This window comes from Anneissia japonica, unplaced genomic scaffold, assembly GCF_011630105.1.
Source record: "Anneissia japonica isolate Jap-2015-1 unplaced genomic scaffold, ASM1163010v1 scaffold288012_len1326614_cov192, whole genome shotgun sequence".
Classification (NCBI taxonomy): Eukaryota; Metazoa; Echinodermata; class Crinoidea; order Comatulida; family Comatulidae; genus Anneissia; species Anneissia japonica.
Window position 1 is genome coordinate 948,237 of NW_022756612.1, and position 20,578 is coordinate 968,814.

The window sequence follows — 20,578 nt, forward strand, 5'->3', positions numbered from 1 at the left end:
AAAAAAAAAAAAAAAAAAAAAAAAAAAAAAAAAAAAAAAAAAAAAAAAAAAATAGCATACCTGTCATTAGCCATAGTAGCCTAGGTCAATACATAACACCGGCTGTATAAAATTTATTATAAGATTGAAATGTTAATTTTATTATTGTAGTAGTGATACTATGTACATGTTTTTACATTTATTTTCTTAAACAACAATAATATGAGAACAAGAGGTCTGGGCATAGCCTATACAGTTGCAACGGCTCTGGAATAGTTGCAAGTGCTGGTCGATAAAAACAAATTGACACCGATACAATGATGACTGCACAAAACATTCCACACTGCGGCAGTGCCAACAGAAAATGCCAGCATTCTCTGATCTGAGATTTCCAATAGAAAATGGCAGCTTCTTCGCATTGCGGCACTGCGATACAAAAGCATAGATATGCTTAACTAATACAGGTTATTACATTATGAGTTCTTCAGTATATTTTAATTAATTTTCTTTATTCTAGCTCTGAATCAAATTGTATTGCTAGGACGCCTTGGAAGAAACCCAGAAATGAGAGGAAGTGAGGAGAATTCATGTACAACATTTCCCTTAGCAACATCAGAAACATTTAAAGATAAAGCAGGTGAGATGATGTTTGATAATTAAACCAAACTGAAATTATGAAAATTGACATTGAGAGAAATGTTAAACATACTGCAGAGTAATTGGTTAAAAATATTTAATGCACTCCTCTTGATGTTCCCTAACTGACTTACGCTGGGCATACAGCTGGTATGATTTTTTTTTGACAATTTAAGAGCTATATTTTTTAAGGACTGCAAATTCATGTAGGCTGTCAGATGGAAGTTGACGGATTTCCATCATGGGCTGTTAACCTAGCAAACACAATAGGCAACACTGATCATTCAGTAAAAGTTTGTTTTGTAATTCTTAACAGAACAGCCAAAAAATGAACAGAGACTTTAACTCTGTATGTATTAAATAAAAATTCATTTTTATTCTGTAATTACAATCCAGCCTACCCAAGTCGACTCTGTTTAAGTCGTAAATTCATGTCAGTTGAATTTTTTTTAAAGTCCCAACTAAGTTCCAAAAACACACAGCCGTTGGGAAATACAAAGTTCAATCCTTGTTGTACATTTGGTGTTGTATGGCAACAAGTTAATTATTAAACCAGGTCAAAACTGACGTCTCAGAAGGCCGGCAGCGCGCTGTGGAATAACGGCTCACAAGCGCATGTCGTAAGTTGCAGTTCATTCTCCCAGTACTGACATTAACCCTGACCGGCTTGGCCGGTTTTTCGTACATTTCGGTTTGTAAAAAATTTATATTGAAACCATTCCAAACAAGCCTGCTATTTTAGTCCTAGCTAGGGCCTACCTATTTAATTAGGCATCACAGCCCTGTGTATTTCTTATAACTAGCCTACGCAAAGTTAACACATTATTTAACATATTGATGTTGTCCTTCGTTGGTTTTCTTCTTTCCTTTCATCCCGTTTTCAGAAAGTTAGTATTGATGATTCACTTTCTGAACACGTGCCCCTGTATTATGTGTGCCGCAAGGGAGTGTACTTGGACCGCTTTTATTTCTTCTTTATATATGTCACCTGTTTCAAATATCATACAATCTCATGGACTTCATTTCCATTTCTATGCTGATGACATTCAAATATTCACTCCTTTTGACCAGTCAAACACTTCATCTAAAATTGAGAAAGTTCCAAATTGTGTCATTGATATTCATAAATGGATGACCAGCAACATGCTTAAATTGAATCCATCTAAAACAGAATTTATTGTGTTTCATTCAAAATTCCGCCCAAAACCTCAATTTCAGTCCATATATATTGATGACATTCCCATTAACCCAGTTTCGTCTGTTCGAAGTCATGGCGTTATTCCTGATGAAAGTCTTGCGTTTGTTCCACATATATCTGCGCTCTGTAAATCTTCTTTCTTTTTTATACGTAATCTTTGGAGAATACGAAAGTTTCTTTCACATAAATCATAAGTTTTAGTCCATGCCTTCATTTCATCTAAGTTAGATTATTGCAACTCACTTTTTATTGCACTACCCGATACCACAGTTTTGCATTTACAAAAAATCCAAAATTCTGCTGCTCGTATTGTTTCACTGATCCCAAGACGTCAACACATAACACCAGCCCTGAACTGTCTTCATTGGCTTCCCATTAAACAACGTTGTATTTTCAAATTGCTGCTTTTGGTATATAAGTTACTTGCATTTCACAAACCATTATATTTGTTGCATCACTTAAATGTCATGTACCTATCCACCATCTTCGTTCATCTTCAAAAAATCTTTTGACAGTTCCATCTCCTCGAAACAAAACCAAAACATATGGTCAACATGCTTTTTCTGTTCAAGCTCCTTCTCTGTGGAATTCTATTCCTTTTTCTGTTCGTAATTCGCCTAATTTATATTCTTTTAAGAAGAACTTAAAGTTTCACCTTTTTGAGAAATGTTACTGAGTTTGTTTTCTCCTGCGCCTTTGATAAATTTTTGAATTGGCGCTATATAAATGTTTATTATTATTATTATATTATACCTACATTACCGGAAATTTAATTACCAATATAATTAATGCAACTTTTATATTGTTTTTTTTTTGTTTTCTGATATATTTTTCCAAGCTCAATATATTCTTCCTTCGTCATGGCGATACCATTGAGGGTCGGCAGTAAAGAACAGACCGCACCTCCTAAAATCTGCCAACTTATTAAAAAATAATCACATACAAAATATAAATTGAATAATATATTATATACTTAATTTATTTTAAAAATAAATTAAGTATATAATATATTTAATTTTTATTTTGTATGTATGATTTTTTTAATGTTAAAAAATGTTATGAAACTGCAGTGAATAAATGTACAAGGTATAGAAATCAATTGCTTATACTCATTTGGCTTTTTGTTTGTGATATTTATTGTACACAAACACACAAATATATTATATTTAATTTATTTTTTAAATAAATTAAGTATAGAACATATATATATATTATTTCTATTTTGTATCTGTGATTTTTGTTCATATTAAAGATGTACCTCTTATTGGAATTTTACAAAATTATATAATATATGAAATAAAATTTATTTTATATTAATTTTATATTATATTATTCTGAAAAATTCCAGTTCTTGTAACTTTTCCTTCATATATTGTTTTACTTAATTTTATTTTACTTAGGCTAATTACAAGATAATTTGTACAGATATTCCAACTAGCAATCATTTTTTTTATTTGCTGGTTTGTGAATTATTACCTAGCAATTATAACAAACCTACTAGCAAATTGCTAATTTGCTAGAGTGAATTTCGAGCCCTGTGTTAACCATGGACCTCTATAGGGTTAAACGATATCTAACTGATCGTCCGAATCTTAGCCATGAATTTCATTGTCCTGAACTGGAAAAATCGTTCGAGATTCAAAATAGGGAGTTCCAGTTTACAGAAAGTACCATACTTGTGCGAATAAACGCCCCGTTTGAATAAGCGCCCCTCAATAATGTCATAAGATTTTCTTTTTAGCAAGTCAATAATCCAATCAATCCTCGGACTGTGGTTGTTTGCATGATTTGTGCTGCAGAGTGGGATCACATTCTTCTTAGGTCAATATCAAAACGAGGATATTTCTCTTGGACAGATGAGAGCTCCGATCCCTGGATAGACAGTATATTTCCAACTTTCCTCTTCTTGCATATTTGTCTATGCCTAGTGCTACTCCTCTTTTTTTCCCCGACAATTTGCACCTTTAGCACATTCTCGTCTGAGTTTTCAAGAAAACCTTGCAATGATCCCGCCATCCTGCTAAATCTCAATCGGCCGATGGCCAACAAGCTAGCCACTACCCACCACCACTATTGCATCTGCTATTCTGCGGTTATGTAAATATTCACAGCTTTCTTGTCATGAGCCATGTTCTCTGGACGATTCAAACTTTTCCGCCACACCACAATTCGTTGGTGGTTGTACGGCGTAAAAGTGCCTCTTGAATTTATTAAGTTCCCATAAGAACCCCTCGATTTTCATCTATTTCCGTAAGCGCCCCCTCAAATTCCACTCTGTCGCCCTGTTTGAATAAGTGCCCCTCAGAAAGTGCAAAAAATATTTTAAGCGCCTGGGCGCTTATTCACGCAAGTACGGTATTCAATTTAAAGGAAGAATAGGATTGATTTTGGGAATTAAAAAAACGTTCGGTTTTGCGTGAAATTTGCATTTCTGGCCATTGAGTACGCTGTGTATATTCTAGGTAAATATTTTTTCTCAAAAAATGTGCAAGTCGAAATCTCAAAACTCAAAATTCGGACAACAGGGGACCCCCGCTCTGTAGTAAGTACTTCCCATAATGGCTACCCCCTTTCAAAATCCTTGCTATGTCCCTGTGTAATAGAGGGTATAGCATTTCTAATTAGTAAAAGAATTGTGATTTTGTAACTGATTGTAACTTATTAGCAGTAATTGTTAATGTTCAACAAAAGTACTGTGAATAATGAAGTCAAACTTTTAATTGAGATAGTATTAAAAATTAAGAAGTCATCAATGACCCCGACAAAAGAATAGCAATGATACAAAACATAATTAAGAAACAACTAAGCAAACGCATAACAAACATTTTACTAATGATACTTTAATATGTCAACTAACTGCACTAACCGTTACATATTAAAAATTAGATATCAAAACAATTTCAATGAATAATTATATAAAGTAACAAATACATGTTCATTGTCCGATCGCATTGAAAATGCAAGATGGAGTATGTTTGGTCATGTGTTGCGTTTTAATGATTTAGTTTCAGCATATAGTCCCTTGGCTTTTTCTATCAAATCTGAAAAGGAACTGAAGGGATACAAAGGTTGTCAAAATTTACCTTATTGACTCGTTTAAAAAAAAATTAAATCTAAAGGGCTTAAAGGTACGTGATGATTTGTACAGATGAAGATTACTAGCTATAGATAAATGATATTGGAATGGCATGATGGATTCAGAGTACTGTTAAAGCTTTAAAAAAAACAAAGTTAAACTTTATAGCTGTAATTTATCAAAATTTATTTGTATTTTGCAGCAACGTTCAAATGTAAATTTTAAATATAAACACCCTTAAAGCAGTTGTTTACTTGGTCTGTGTTTGGAGGCTTGTCGACACCTAACTCATCTTCATATAAATGCCCACCACCCCTCTCCCTTCTCATGTTTCCTGAATAAAGGAGTTGGAAAGTAGCAATTTACAGTCAAAAATGTTGCTATGGCTGGACCTCACCTGCTTTGTGGTCCTCATTCTTGACTTCATCTCTTCCATCATCCAGTCAATAAGTTCCTGTAACAATGCCTCCTTGCCTATGAGAAGTCCAAAACATGCCTTCTTATCTTCTATATGTTAAGGTTTGTTCAATCATTGCAAGTACATGGTTATTGTCCATGTCATTTGGTCTACCTTTCAGGATGTTAAATTACAGAACCTACTTTCCTGTCCGTCCCTGAGTGGCCAGAATTGCACCAAGTCTTTTGCAATTGCATATGCAAAATATCTTTGGTCTCTATACACCAAGTCAAGTAGCCCTAGAATCATAATATTTTTTTCCAAATCCTTCCATGAGCTCTTATGATTCTTGTTTATGCTCATCCTCAACATTGTCACTGCCTTGCATGTATAATTTGCTGAAAGATGTATCATCATAAAATTTAGTTAAATGGTACATAATCAATGAAAGAGAAAATTCAATTTTTGTAAGAAAAGGTCAAAGAAAAAAGTCAAGGCAGCAGAAATTTAATTTTTTACCCTTTTTTTTATTGTCCCTGGAATTCAGACAGAACTCAAGAAAATAATGTGAATACAAAGGGCGATTGCATCATTTTCTTGGGGGTATGCTGCAGCACTCAAGAATATAATGTGGCTGGATACAACCGGCGATTCCATTAATTCCTTAAGGGTATACTCCAGTTTCGCCCACCATACATTGCCTGTGTATTGTTGGTATTCAGGCACAGGGAGGAAGTATCCACTCTATGGAGTAACTACTATAATTTATCTTTGTAACAACTTCAAAAGCTGTGTTAAGTATGGTGACTGTTTTGACTATTGTACCACTAACAGTATTAAGTGATAATCAGTTTCTCAGCAGCAGCAATCACCTCAACATTTTCGGGTGGCTGCTAAGTCATTTTTAGGTCTCAATTCACTCAGTGGCTGTGGCAACTGCCCTGACGTTAAGGTCCTTTTGCTTAAGTTTAGTAACCATATTTCATTAGGTTGACTGTTTACAGTTGGTTTGTTTTTGATATCTATTTGTGGTAGTATGTTTTATCATTTCTTTTAATTTGATATTTATTCAGGGGAGTACAATCAGAAGACTCAATGGCATAGGATAGTTATTTTCAAGCCATGGCTTAAAGATACAGTATTTTCATATGCAAGAAAAGGGTAAGTTACTGAAATGTATTGCACAACACCTATATAGATTCTATTAATTTGAAACATTTTGTAATATGATAATTAGAAATGCATTAACAGAGATGGGGGGGGGGGCAAGCTTACAATGACAACTTCCTATTATTTCAGATTCTTTTGCATTAATGGCATGGTACGGGTGCTCTACTTTTTTTTTCTAATTACAATAACTTTGATACAGAATCTTGAAACATCCAAGCAGTATGCTTATTTGCCCTCCCATACCAAAAACAATTCTAAAGAATTCTATTTTAAAAGTATAGAATTTTTATTGCAATTTCTTCAGATATTCAATTCAATTCACTTCATTCAGTCTGTTATATATAAATATAACAGAAATGTGCTTTGAAGTTAGCAATCGAACATAAATACTGTAGTTAAAAACAGACAGGAAACTTTAAATTTTCCAAACAAAACATTAAAACGATTATATAATATTAAAACATTAAAATACAGAAAATGTATTAAGGGATGTTATCAGAACAATACAATATACTATAAAAACATTAAAAGACAGTAAAAAGTATTAAGATATATTATTAAAACACTGAACGATGATAAAAAACATAAAGCAGAAAATGCATTAAAATAGTGTAAAATTATTGCTTTTAGGTTAAAAAAATTAACACCAGGTTTAAAATAGTATAAAAACAATTCTGAAGAATTCTATTTTAAAAGTATAGAATTTTTATTGCAATTTCTTTAGATATTCAATTCAATTCACTTCATTCAGTCTGTTATATATAAATATAACAGAAATATGCTTTGAAGTTAGCAATCGAACATAAATACTGTAGTTAAAAACAGACAGGAAACTTTAAATTTTCCAAACAAAACATTAAAACGATTATATAATATTAAAACATTAAAATACAGAAAATGTATTAAGGGATGTTATCAGAACAATACAATATACTATAAAAACATTAAAAGACAGTAAAAAGTATTAAGATATATTATTAAAACACTGAACGATGATAAAAAACATAAAGCAGAAAATGCATTAAAATAGTGTAAAATTATTGCTTTTAGGTTAAAAAAATTAACACCAGGTTTAAAATAGTATAAAATTATTCTATATTCTATTCTATATATTATTGTATAGAATAACTATAGATAATGTATAGATGGAAAAATGTTTAAAAACCCTATAAAACTATAAAAAGTCCTTACTAAAAATCTATAAAAGGTCTATAAAAACTTTGTTGTGTTGAAAACCATTAGTGTTATACAGTAACTTGGTATATGAATATTATTTCTAGATGGAGTTTGATAATTGTTTAGTGTTTAAAGATAAACATGTTACTTAGATGATTGCGCAGAATAGAATGTATGGTAATATACCTTGTTTTATATGATTTATATCAAAAAAGTTTAAAGAGGGGGGTTATAAAAGGAAACAAATAAGTACCTCAGAGCAGCATTCCGCAAACTTTTTAGACTTACGACCCAGTTATGAAATTCAGACCGTGGCTAGTCCCACCGACACCTTTCACTCACAAGTAGTTGGAGACCGCTATACTGTGCATGTTATATGTCATGTGTTTCATTTCAGTGTATTTTTATACTGTTATTGATTGTAGCTAAATTGTGTCTCATTAAAATGTAATTAATTATAAATAAAATATTCTGTCATACCGTCTTTTATTGGGTGATTGTGTTTGTACAATGTATGATTTAGTATTCTAACATCGTAATTCTTGTCAGATGAACATGTGGTTGCGGTGGTGGCGTGATAAAAGATGGTATTTTATCACACCCAATTTCTCATCCAATCAGTGGAGGAGTACTATATCAATCAGAAAAGCAAGGTGGATTGGTGGGCCGAGAATGATGTGATCCATGATTTAATCTTTATGGGTTAATATTGGAGAAGAAATGTTGATCATAAATAATTGACTTTTATGTGTTAAATATGCTTTATTAGGTTCCTGAATATTAATGACTTCAGGTCACTGTTGCGTTAAGTCTTCTAAAGTTGTAGGTTTAATTTTTATAAACTTAGTAATCTCTTCTTTATTTAGCTACAGCTGTTCCAACGCAAGAAAAATATGAAATATTGAAAACATCGACATGGTCAGATATGCCGCTGTAAATTAGTCCCCTTAGATTAGTACTGATTGGTAATAATATTGTCCCTGTTGCACATGAGTCACCAAAAGTTTAAACATACATTGCACTAGGAGTAAGACATTATTTTGCAGGAAAAATGATCACAATTGATATATGTTATATAATTATGATATGAACTAATTCTTTTAGTTCCAGGGTTTATGTACAAGGCAAACTGGAATATAGTCAGTATAAAGATGATGATGGCAACAATATAACATCTACTTCAATAATAGCAGGTAATCAATTAGATGTACAAACAGAATTCATTTCAGCGTTTTAATTAATATCATTCTGAAATCGGAGTGTACGCAAGTATAGAAAAAAGTAATTACACATTGTTTTTTTAATTTAATTTCTCTCGTTTACAAACGAGTCCCATTGCCTTATGCTTTTTATGATTCAGAATGGCCTGCAGATATTTATTATTCCATTTTGTGCACTTAGATGCCTTGTTTCGCTCACCCTACTATTGTTTAAAATAGCTACATTTATTGTTTGACATTCCATCTGTCTATATTACCAAATAAGGTATTCTTGCTTTCATTAAATGATCAGTTTCTGTTACAGCTTGTATTAATCATTTTCAGGAACAATTTCGGTACCAACATTTGATACCAAATGTCATTTTCATCGAATCTATACTTTCTTGATAAATCCCAATGTATTGATTTTGCCACGTTATAATGTCTTTTTATATTCTTTCTGTGCCAACACCTGATGTAGTGCCTACAGTCTCAGTGTTCTGCCTACACATTCTACATTTTTCATCTATTTGTGACTTATTAGTGCTGTTGCTGTTGCTGTTGTTGTGTATAAATAAACTTTGGTGATATTTGATCAAAATAAATTTCACTTTGAATTGAAAAAAAACTCTATAGATATGATTTATAAAATTTCAAAATGCAGTAGTTTTATTGTATATTCTGAATGTTATTCTGAATGTTAATTTGTCGTAGAATGACTTGGAAAAGCAGCATATTGAGACTTGACTAAAAAAATATAATTATCATCAATTTACTTTTAAAAAAAACCTAATTTAAATAGAATAATTTTCATTGTTATTGAATTACAGATGATGTCATATTTTTGGACCAAAAAACTGATGATAACCTGTAGACTAGTAATGAAACATGTGAGTTAGATACATTTTGGGGCTAGAAATGTCAAGAAAATATAAATGTGCAACGGCAGTGAATTTTCCACTTCACTCGATCTAGGAGATAAATTGACACTTCAAGGTATACTATCAGTCAAAAAATCGAAAAAAAACCCCTTAAAAATTCAATTAAAATTTTTAATAGGGCATTTTACAGAATCAAAAAAGTTATTAACTTTCACCGGGAGCAAGATTGATTAAAAATATATTTGCCAACTTGCATGCATTTGAAAAAAAAATCCTTAAATTAATTACCAGTCAATTTAAGTGAAGTTTTACAATGAATAATTATTAGGTATTTTCCAGTGAACTTTCTATCGCGTTATCACTGTTATTCTGAAATGCAGCTAGCTGTCTGTATGTTCAGCAACGGCGCGTCGAGAGCTTGTGTGACTGGTGCGACATTCGACAAGATGAGAGCACACGAGATCGTGTTATATTCTAAGGCCAACGTAGCTAGTCTGCTGTAGGCATAGCCTAGGGCAGAGAAAGAAAAGGAATAAAGTGATATGCAACATGACCAACAGTCATTTTCGACTGACAATTACTGTAATCCAATTGAATGTGAAAGATGAATAGCGATCAAGAAGGCAAAACAACAAAAAATAATGGCGAGGTCGTCAAGTTTGTGCTAGCCTCTAGCCGAGCCCTTTTTTTCATTATGAATAGCGACCCCCTGGTATAGGGTAAGCTAATGTTATGAATAACGAACCTTATGAATAATGAACCTTATGAATAGCAAACCTTATGACTCGAGCTTGACCCCCGCCAAGCCTAGGCCTTCATCATACAATTCCGAACGGTGAGTTATGAACTAGGCCTAGCCTATCTAGATATCTAGATATAATATATTATTATTTTAGTGGCCTAGGCCCTAGAAGTGGATAGGCTCCCTGCCTCCCTATTTTAGGCTTTATGCCAATGTAGTATGAACAAGCCATATCATTTGGTGGGCTGCCTGTATGTATGTATGTATGCAATGTAGGGTTACTAAAGTAGGCATAGGACCGGGGGTATTATAGAATATGCCTCTCCTAGACCAAGACAGTTAGTTTTTTATAGGCCCATTTTAACCTTAATTTAGGCCGTGCCCTTACCAGATTGTACGGCCTATTTTATTTATTATATACTGTCTAGAATCGTGCTCAGATCATACTAACTTTCTGTTATCTACACCAGCTACACGATTTCTACTGACATCCCAAGGTCTACCAGTTGATTTAATGTAGGCCTATGCTGCTATTTATTAAGAGAGGTGGTTACACACCATAGATCAAGAAACATCCTACTAACTGCACTGGATGGACTATACATAAAGCCATGACAGGCTGTCGTGAAAAAGATGGTACTATAAAAAGGTAACACATTGAATTAATCCTATTATTATAAGCTACAATATTCTTTGTTTGTCTTTTATAGTTGTGTATTCATTTTCAGGATCCATACCTGCGGGCAAGAGAACACACCTGAATTCAAGCAAGTTAATAAATAAATTACATAATGGATACACTGGTGAAGCAGATGTTTTTTTTTTGTGCTTTTTGTTTTGTTTTGTTTTATTTATTTATTTTTTTTGTAACAAATTATATGAATTAATAGGCTGTTCTCTGATAGATCTTACCGTAATTACGATGTTCTGCAATTGTTATTTTTAGGCACATTTCAGTTTATCTTGCAATCAGCATGTCATTGTTTTAAGTAAACCAGATTTGAACTAATTCAGGTATAAAATTTATAAAATACCACATTTTCATAATTTACTAAGAATAAAATTATAGCTTTAGACTTTCATGTTCTTTTGTTTTTAGATACCAACGAGTCTTTAACAAAAGAGGTGGTCATTTGAACCAGTGAAAGAAAGCAAAGGCTATGAGCATGTTAACCAGTTAATGGAAATAGTTGTCAAGTGAAGTGGAATTTCTATTTGATACAGTATGTTGTAGAACTGATTTTTCTAAGACACAAAAAGTATATTTGACGAAAAACTCGGGAGCGGGTTAATAAGATACAGATTTTTGAATATTTAAAAACTGGGGGAAGCGGGGGAGCGTAAACCTCTTCTCAAGATGTTATTAAACCAATCTGTAATTTTCAGTTACGAATAAAGGACACTTTGACATAGAAAGGGAGGCCAAAATAGGCCCTACAAAATAAACTGTATTGTATGAGGTTTGTGCCTTGGTTTGTGAATGAAATTCAATGTATTTTAATTTACTAATGTATAATGCAATGAAGTCTAATTTTGTGTGGTTATAAATTTAAAAAAAAATTAAAGAGTAGCATTCTGTAAATTTTACAAGTTTCACCTGTTATTTGTTCAGATTTTATTTAACTTCTATAATAATAATCATGTTACATTTATATACTGTAACATGTAATGCAAAAGCTTCTGTGGCACGTAAGCTTTACAGCTTTTGATTTTGAATAATGATAATAGTATGCTGTAAATGGTTCTTAAATATATAAACTAAAAGTTTTGAAAAATGCATGACAGTTTCGGTTGCTGACAGTTACCATTATCAAATGACTGGAATGTACAAGTTAAGCTACATCTGTCCTCTGAGGGACCTCTGCTTTACATCAGATCAGGCGTGATTTACCGACATAGCGCCACCAGTCGACAAGCTGGAGATGAGCTTAACCTGTACATTCCAGTCATTTGATAATGGTAGCTGTCAGCGTCCCAAACCGTCATGTAAGTTTCAAAACGTTCAGTCTATATGTTGAAGAACCATTTACAGTATACTAATTCAACTAAAGACTAGATGAAGTTCTTCCAAGATAGTAGTATGGTAGTAGTAGTAGCAACAGCAGTTAGGCATATAACAATAGTTATTATTTTATTTTACTGTACTTGCTATATTACTGAAAGTCATTTAGTTATGAACCATATACATACAGGAAATATTATTGGATTGTCGGATCTGATTGATTACTTTTATTAGAGATTATATATTTCTATTTGAAATTGCAGTGTTACATTGACAATGTTTGTATGTAATTGGAATAAAAATAGATGCCCATTAAGAAGCTAAAAAGTGTAAGAAACCAGAACATATCCAAGTGGGCTCAGTATGTAAACAATTTCAATTGCACATGTAATAATAAGCATTAGTACAGTATTACATTTATTTACTGTTGTGAAAGTGTATAAATCATATTACAACGATTTATGTTTCATATTTAGGCTATTAATGTACTACTGTGTTTTGAAAAAAGTGGTTTTTTTTTTACACTTGTATTAGTACAACAGTATGGTCTCCCTCCAATGAAAGACCCTCCAATGAGAAACCACTTCCAATTAAAGACTGTAGGATCCAAACTACATACAGTATAATTGTAGAGGGCATATATATGCAATGAGAACTCTTTCAGTCTCCATAAGTTCTTCTATAGAGAGGTTGAACATCACTTTAGTCTTCTTGTTGGTAATGTTGAAGTTGTCCCTTTTGGGCTTCTTCATATTGTTTCGGAACCTCAGGATCCAGGCGGTAATTCTTATCAACCATACCCAACTTAAGCAACTAAGAATCGGGTCCTTTAAACAGTTACCAGGTTCAATTATCACTGTAACTGCAATTGATTTTGTTTCTTTGCCTTCCGGATCGTTTGGGATCATTTAAAGATCGATGGGCAACTATGGCCACTCAGCTTCAGCTTGTTGGAGGAATTGAGGACCGGAATGCCACATATCACTCGTTATTAAGTCCTCAGCAGGTATTTCATGGGATGCAAAGTTGGCTGGATATTATATTTCACTTTATTTATTCAAATATATCAACATTAAAAAACAAGTTACAAATCGTGGCCAAAGGCCAAATTGGTAGCAACTTTTACAAAGAATAAAAGATAGTTTATTTCAGTTATATATATATATATATATATATATACACATACATACAAAGACATGCAAGTGCAGCAACTTGATTGTTCTAAGAGAGGGGAGCAGCCAGTGCCTCAGTCGCCAGTGAGACTAAAGGGGGAGGAGGGATTAAGATAAATTGAGTACAGTAATTGAATGTAAAAAGGTATAGGACTATTAGAAAATCTTTTGGTTTTGCATTTAAGCTGTGAATAATTACTTCCATTGCATAGACTTCTACAATGAGATTGTAGAAGATTCAGATCAGCAAAATGATTAGTAAGAGAAAGGCCTTTAGCAAATTTGAGGCAGTGGACAGCTCTCCTCTCTTAGAGGGGGTCCAAATTACAAAGAGTTCTAGCATGTTCATAAGTCTGATAGTTTTTTCCTAAAATAATACGGCAAGCACGCTTTTGAGTAGCCTCAAGTTTTGCACTAAGCGTTTCCATCATCTTGTGTCTTTCTTGCGTGACCGTTGCGCAACAGATCTTCCTTGAATTCTGTATATTTTGTTCGCATCGTTGTGTTCTTTTTCAGTTTGATTTTCAAGGATTGGAGTCTCCGCTCCACCACGATGAAGTTGTTAGGAAGATCTGATGGGGGGGATCTCCAAGGCATACCAATCTGATGTCTGTTTCCAATGTGTTTCACAGATTCATTCATTATGTCTAATGCCTTCCTATCGTTCTGCGACATCACTGACTTTTCAGCCTTTATATCCCTGAACTCAATATTACAAAATTGCCGAAATTGATCGTCGAGATTGGTTTTCATATGCTGTAGTGAAGTTACAAGTGTGGCTTTATTGACCGGAACCTACAGGTCCATTTACTGTCCAACCTAGTGATGTGCGTGTGGCGTATGACCCTCCATTCTCAGATCTTCCCACTTCCAGTGGTTGGATCAATTCAGGCATATCATTACCAATCAAATGTTCCACTTTTCCATCAATTTCTGGTATGTCAATATCCTTTAGATGAGGCCATCATTTTATGTCGTCTTGCCTGGCAATAACGCTGTTAGATATCGGCAACACTGGTTGAGTGTATATTTTTGGAACTACTGTTGGCTTTTTACTTTCCAAAATTGATATTTCTAAAGAAATCAATTGGCAGGTATCAACAGATTCCCCATTCATTTCTGAAAGATACACATTGTGACAGCCAATGCGCACCATTGCAGAAATGACATTTTATGAACTTCTATTTGGCCTTCATTTGTGTTGGTGGTGCTGAGGTACAACTAGTCGTGGTGGCAGCGCACAATTTCTTTGGTTGCCTAAGGTTTGTTCACTGGCTGTTGTTACCATAAAGCTTGGATCATTACGAATTTTCGCTTCATACTGGATGAATTCGACGAAAACCTCAAATAGTGGAAATGCGACATTCTTCTCGGCCTTGCATTTCGCATCCTTTTTCATCCAAGCTTCTTTTAGATTATGTGGCAACTTCTGGACCGTGTTATGGATTTCTTGTGCTAAGAGGTTTCTGGGTGATGGTGGTTGGCACTAACACATTGGTTGATACGGATATAGGATTGGTTGGTTTGATATCCGACACCACTGGTGTCGGTTCCTTAATGCCCTCAACAACGGAGAGGGTTGGGTTTGATAGGTTGACAGCCCCTGTCGCAGGCTTTGTTTCTGGCATCAGTAGTTGACGAAGTTGAGATTAGTTTCGGAACATCTGCTAGTGCAGGTTCTGTCCGTACTTCTTCCGCCTCTAGTACGGCGGCCTTGGCGGCCATAACCGCTGCGTCTTTCTCTGCCTCTAGTAGCAGTGCTTCTACTTCTTGGGCAGCTCTTCGTTGCCTTAGGTCTGCTTCTCGTTTCACGAACTGCAACCTTGCCTTTGCAGCTTCTGCACAAATTCGAGCTTCAACTACAGCTGAACGGGAAGACTTGTTCGTCCCGCCGGACGTGTTGCTCGCATTGGATACAACGCTCGCCGCGTCATTGACCTCAGACTTGACACTTCTTGGCGTGGTTTGCTGTTGACAGGTCATTTAAAAAAATGACCATGGGTCTACATCGAGTAGATTAAACGGGTGTGGTGATTCCAGTGGCGATTTTGTAAATCCGTGATCGAAATCGGGTAGATTATCATATTGGTATGACATAACTTTAAACTTTATGTAGGATACAAACTACATATAATTGTAGAGGGCGTATATGAACTTCAAACACGGTAGACAAAATTGTAGCATTTATTCAAACGCAATATTTGATTTAGATTCCAATTCAAGTTCTGATGAACTAATGAACTGTTAACCGGTTTAAAGTTATGTGTGGGTTATACGTCAAATAATGAAGTATTGAAAATATAAATTTCCTTAAAAGGTATAAAATACTGTATATATAAAACTGGATTGAATGGAAGCTAACGATTGAATGATTAGGTGTGGCCAACTCAAGGAATTGAGGCCACTTTGAGCATTGCATTGGTCATAACTTAGGAATTTGGTATAGTCAGGGCAGCAGGGAGTGATGTCTTAAACAGTTGTTAATCAAAGTCAAGCTCAAAGTCAACACTGTGATTAACTTTTGGTCAAAGTGAATAGGACACACAAATCTTGTGGGCGCATTATATTGGTTTTAGCCTTAACAAAGACCACTTCCTTGTGATCCCGATTGAACGCCTTCATTCATTCATTTCATTTATTATTTCCAGGCAATATAAAATACAAAAAACAAAGACACAGCCTGAGGATAACCTAAAGCAAACTTAATTACTATCGAGAGGTTCTCCAAACAGAAACAAGACAACAAACGCACACATAAAAATAGCAAGCTTAAATAAAAGTACCGCACAGAATAACAATAAAATTAAAGAAACCAGTCAATATTTAAAAAAAAAATTACATTGCTCGCTCCAATTAAAGACTTCCTCTAATTAGAGACTAAAGACCAAGGTTTTGGTGGAACCCACTGAAGATTTTCTCTCCAATTAAAGACCACTAGTAAATACTAATTGTAATGCATTTTTTAAATAATAAATGTTTACATTTTTACATACATCATAATACCATGCATTTAAGCTCTACTAAGGTGATATTTTGTGTATACTTGCTCCATTTTCAATGTACAAAAATGCTCTATTCGGTTGATCATTGATCCTACTTCCATTTCATTTCTGCAATCTCCTGCTAAAAACGTTTTAGTTTTTATCATCTATTATTTGGTACAATCCACATCTTAGTCTTACTGTCCTGTTTTTAAAACGAACTTTAGTCGAACTTCGGACTAGAATTTCATTTAGTCCTAGTTGCAACTTCAACTTTAATTTGTATTCACAAACAACGTAGTCGAAGTTTTAACTACAACTAAATCAAGTCCTAGTTTTAGTTCAGCTGAAGACGGCTGGCAAGCAACTTTAATACAGACGGAATGTTAGAGATCTGGTAACGTGATGAAAATTAAGCTGTTATCTGTGGTTAAAAAACATATTTCCTCATAATTCATAATAGACCATCATTCGCTTAATTAATTAACTTTAATAATAAATATATTAGTTGTTAACATATAACGATAAAGATTACTGAATTTGGAGAAGGATTATAATTGAGCTCGAGTGAGGGCAGCGGCGAGGGCATTTTTGTTGTTGTTACGGTGAAGCTACATGACTGCAACACGAAGGGATTTCGTACAAATCAGAAACTATCGCATGTAGCTAGCAAAACATGTTAATTTCGCCTTTTGGAGCACACTCAGGGTACATACTGAGGATACCTACTTTTACAATTGTATTTATTCTTTTCAGTCTATCGTGAGTTTCAAAAAACACGTTTTTAGTTGGGTAAATATTAAAAGATAAACTAAAAGATAAAAACTAAACAGGCCAACATACCTAGGCCAGGCTGACAATAACTCTAAATATCAAAAGAATAAACAAACCAATAATCCGACCCAAGCTACAGCAGTATTCCTACATACAGCTCGCAGTATTGTACGAAGTGACCACACCGGGGACTTCCTTGTATGTACCATGGAGTTTTATATGCACCCGCCGGCGTATGAAACACTTTGTTCAGTGGTGAGACCTCTTAAACCGGTTTTGTTTACGACATGAGACATGGGCAACAGATATTCATTTACAAATTGTTCTACCTTTGCAATAATGGACAATTAAAAATATGGAAATACTAATAAAACAAGGTAATAACTTTGCCAACTACTGTACTAGTGTTTTAGGTCTACTTTCGACGACGATTTCTTTCAACGCGTTCCAGCGTCACGTTTGCAGCCACCATATGCATCAAAACCAAGAGCACATCTTTTATTTTGGGGACTTCCCGTTTGTCATCGGTTATTCACGTCAGCAGAAGGCAGCACTGTTAACGCAATCGCAAGCGACAAAGAGATATTGTAATGCACATGTGCTAAATTTAAATAAATATTTCCTGGCCGTTGCCATACCTGTCAACCTTGAGAAAGTTCAAAGAGGAAGATCGGGTGACACATAATAAGTGCCGAAGGCATGAACAGTGGCTCAGGGCCAGGGGCCGCCAAGGGCTACCGGTCGGGGCCCTTTGGCTTAAATGGCATATCTAAACGGTATTAGTGAGTTTATAATCATCTCAGATACATTAGTTATTGTAAGATAGTTTAAGATAACGAAAGGCATCTTCCCTTCTTATGAAAATTCATTACAAATTGAAAAAGAAACAACATTTATTAAAATTTTAGGATAAGCGTAAGTTTTGCCGGTGTTTGCGTAAGATTGGAATATGACTTACTGCGATGCATACTTGTTGACAGGTCTGCGTTACTAGTACTGGTAGTTGTAGCCAGACATTCGGCAGCCGTTGACAAATGTTGGCGTTAGAAGACTACATATCATGAAGAGAAGGTCTGTACACAAACAATGACCAAACATACAAATATGCAAAACTGTTCAAATTAATGTTTATGGATTAAACTTTCTTTGATAAACTGGCTTCTATCAAATTAACTGTCATCTACGACGCAATGAAGAACAGATTTAATTTTCTTTCCTCTCGTTCAGTTTGTTGCATAGAGAAATAATTATTAACGGTCATTTTAAAACTAATTCGTTTTTTTGGGGGTATTTGGGGATCGTTTTGGATGCTTTTTTCGACTTAATTGTTCATAAAAAATTGATCAATTCAAATTTTTAATTTAATCCAACAAATTTCTTTGTTTTTGACTGATAGTATATTTTTAAAGAACTACTTGCTAAATTGTGGTCTGAAAGCATGAAAAATCTTGCGCATGCAATTGTGGACATCCTTATTGTACATAGGTAAACAAGAAATTAAACATTGTAAGAATAAAGGCTGACAAAACATAATTATTTTTATTGGATACAATTCATATATCACATACTAATAGTTTTATAATCTTGTTCTACAGAAAGAATTATTATTGCAATAGTCTATGGGTTGACAACATATTCACTTATTTTTTAAAAATAATTTTATCACATCACATTAACCAAAAAGAATTAAAAATATAAATTGCTAGACCTATCTTATTAAAAAATGATAGACATAACACAATATATTGTTTTTAACCTGTAAGGTTTTCTCTTTGTAGGTTCCAACACCAGATCAATTAGTAAATCTGTGGGGATGTGTGTACCAGCATGAATTCAACCTACTTGTGTGTGTATACTGCAACAGGATTTTATATTTATGTCGCATTTGAATTCAGAACCTTTAAGTGGCGAAGGCCATCCAACCAGTCACCTTTCACAAATCATGTTTCGGAGATGAAAGATAAAAAAAAAAAAAAAAAAAAAGAAGTGGTTCTGTCTCGAACCACTGATTCTTATGAAGTTTCAGGGTTTGTAGACTTATGTATTAATCATGTATGCCAAAATCAACATTCAATACTCTAACCTACCATTGCTAAGGTAGTTAAATTCCTACGTTGTCCATTCGCGGGCCGTTTCCACGATATCAGCCCGTTGTAAAATTTGAATGCTCATTTCTTGAATACTATTCTGTATTTTTAAATGCCTGTAACTTTATAACGAAATGTTGGATAAATTCTTTCACCATTTTATAACTTTCTTTTTATTGATTAACACAAATGCAATATTTTTTGCTAGGAATGAGTGGTTTGGCTGTCTTTGCCACATTGCATTCAAAACAATTTTTGGGATTTTTATACATACAACACATATATCACATTTTTACAAAGGTAATTATTGTGGAGAACATACCACTTTTGGTATATTTCATACATGAAACATTGACGTTTAACCTATATTGTAAACTACTTCCGCGTTAGTGAGCTCAGAATCTGGGGTTGGATTTGTCAAACTTTAATATACTTTGAGATATTGATATGAAGGGTACAATAATGCCTTACTATAAAGATGAAAAATATGCAACCATTGATGATAAGAGGGTCTTGCCATGTTTTTGCGTCGCTATTTATCGTGCCCTTTGTCAACTGTGGATCCACAGTAAGACTGTATTCTAACACCATCTCATGCTATGATTTATTGTTCAGAAGATCCATTGATTAATAAAATTTGCTTTGCGGCTAGCTTTTTTTCTTCAAGTATATCCATTAGGCATTTGTGAATAAAAATATATTGTTGCTGCAAAAAGAAAAAAATCAGTCTTAATATATTTCTTCGAAAAAGCATAGTAAAAATGCTTGCCATATCAAAACCAGCGTACTGTCGTTAAATGTTAAACTAAATAATTAGCATGAGAATGTGGCTGTAATCTGTACTTTTATACAGAGAAGCCATAAAACTTTTACTCACTTTTACTGTAGCAATAGTAAGTCGATTGCAGTATGACTTACCATTATAATACATGAATATATTAAAAAGCACCCCATTATTCTGCTGTCATCATATTCATATAGTTAGGACTGGTGACTGTCCATGTAGAATGGAATATGCAAGGATTATCCTAGTACGTATATATACATCCAGATTACAACATTTTATATACTATACTAGAATAGCTTCAAACACCGGAAACCAGCGTAG

At 33.9% G+C, this 20,578-nt stretch overlaps 1 protein-coding gene across 1 annotated transcript in view; it reads left to right on the plus strand.

The window, feature by feature from the left end:
* The window catches only part of LOC117124279 (single-stranded DNA-binding protein, mitochondrial-like), a 30,069-nt gene extending 9,876 nt beyond the window's left edge, over positions 1–20,193 (plus strand). The window contains exons 3-7 of the mRNA XM_033270448.1: positions 497–616; positions 6,360–6,447; positions 8,737–8,825; positions 9,662–9,721; positions 19,162–20,193. Of these exons, the coding sequence (XP_033126339.1) occupies positions 497–616; positions 6,360–6,447; positions 8,737–8,825; positions 9,662–9,705 (341 nt within the window). The 3' untranslated portion in view covers positions 9,706–9,721; positions 19,162–20,193. The remainder of the gene's footprint in view (positions 1–496; positions 617–6,359; positions 6,448–8,736; positions 8,826–9,661; positions 9,722–19,161) is intronic.
* Positions 20,194–20,578: the final 385 nt, after the last annotated feature.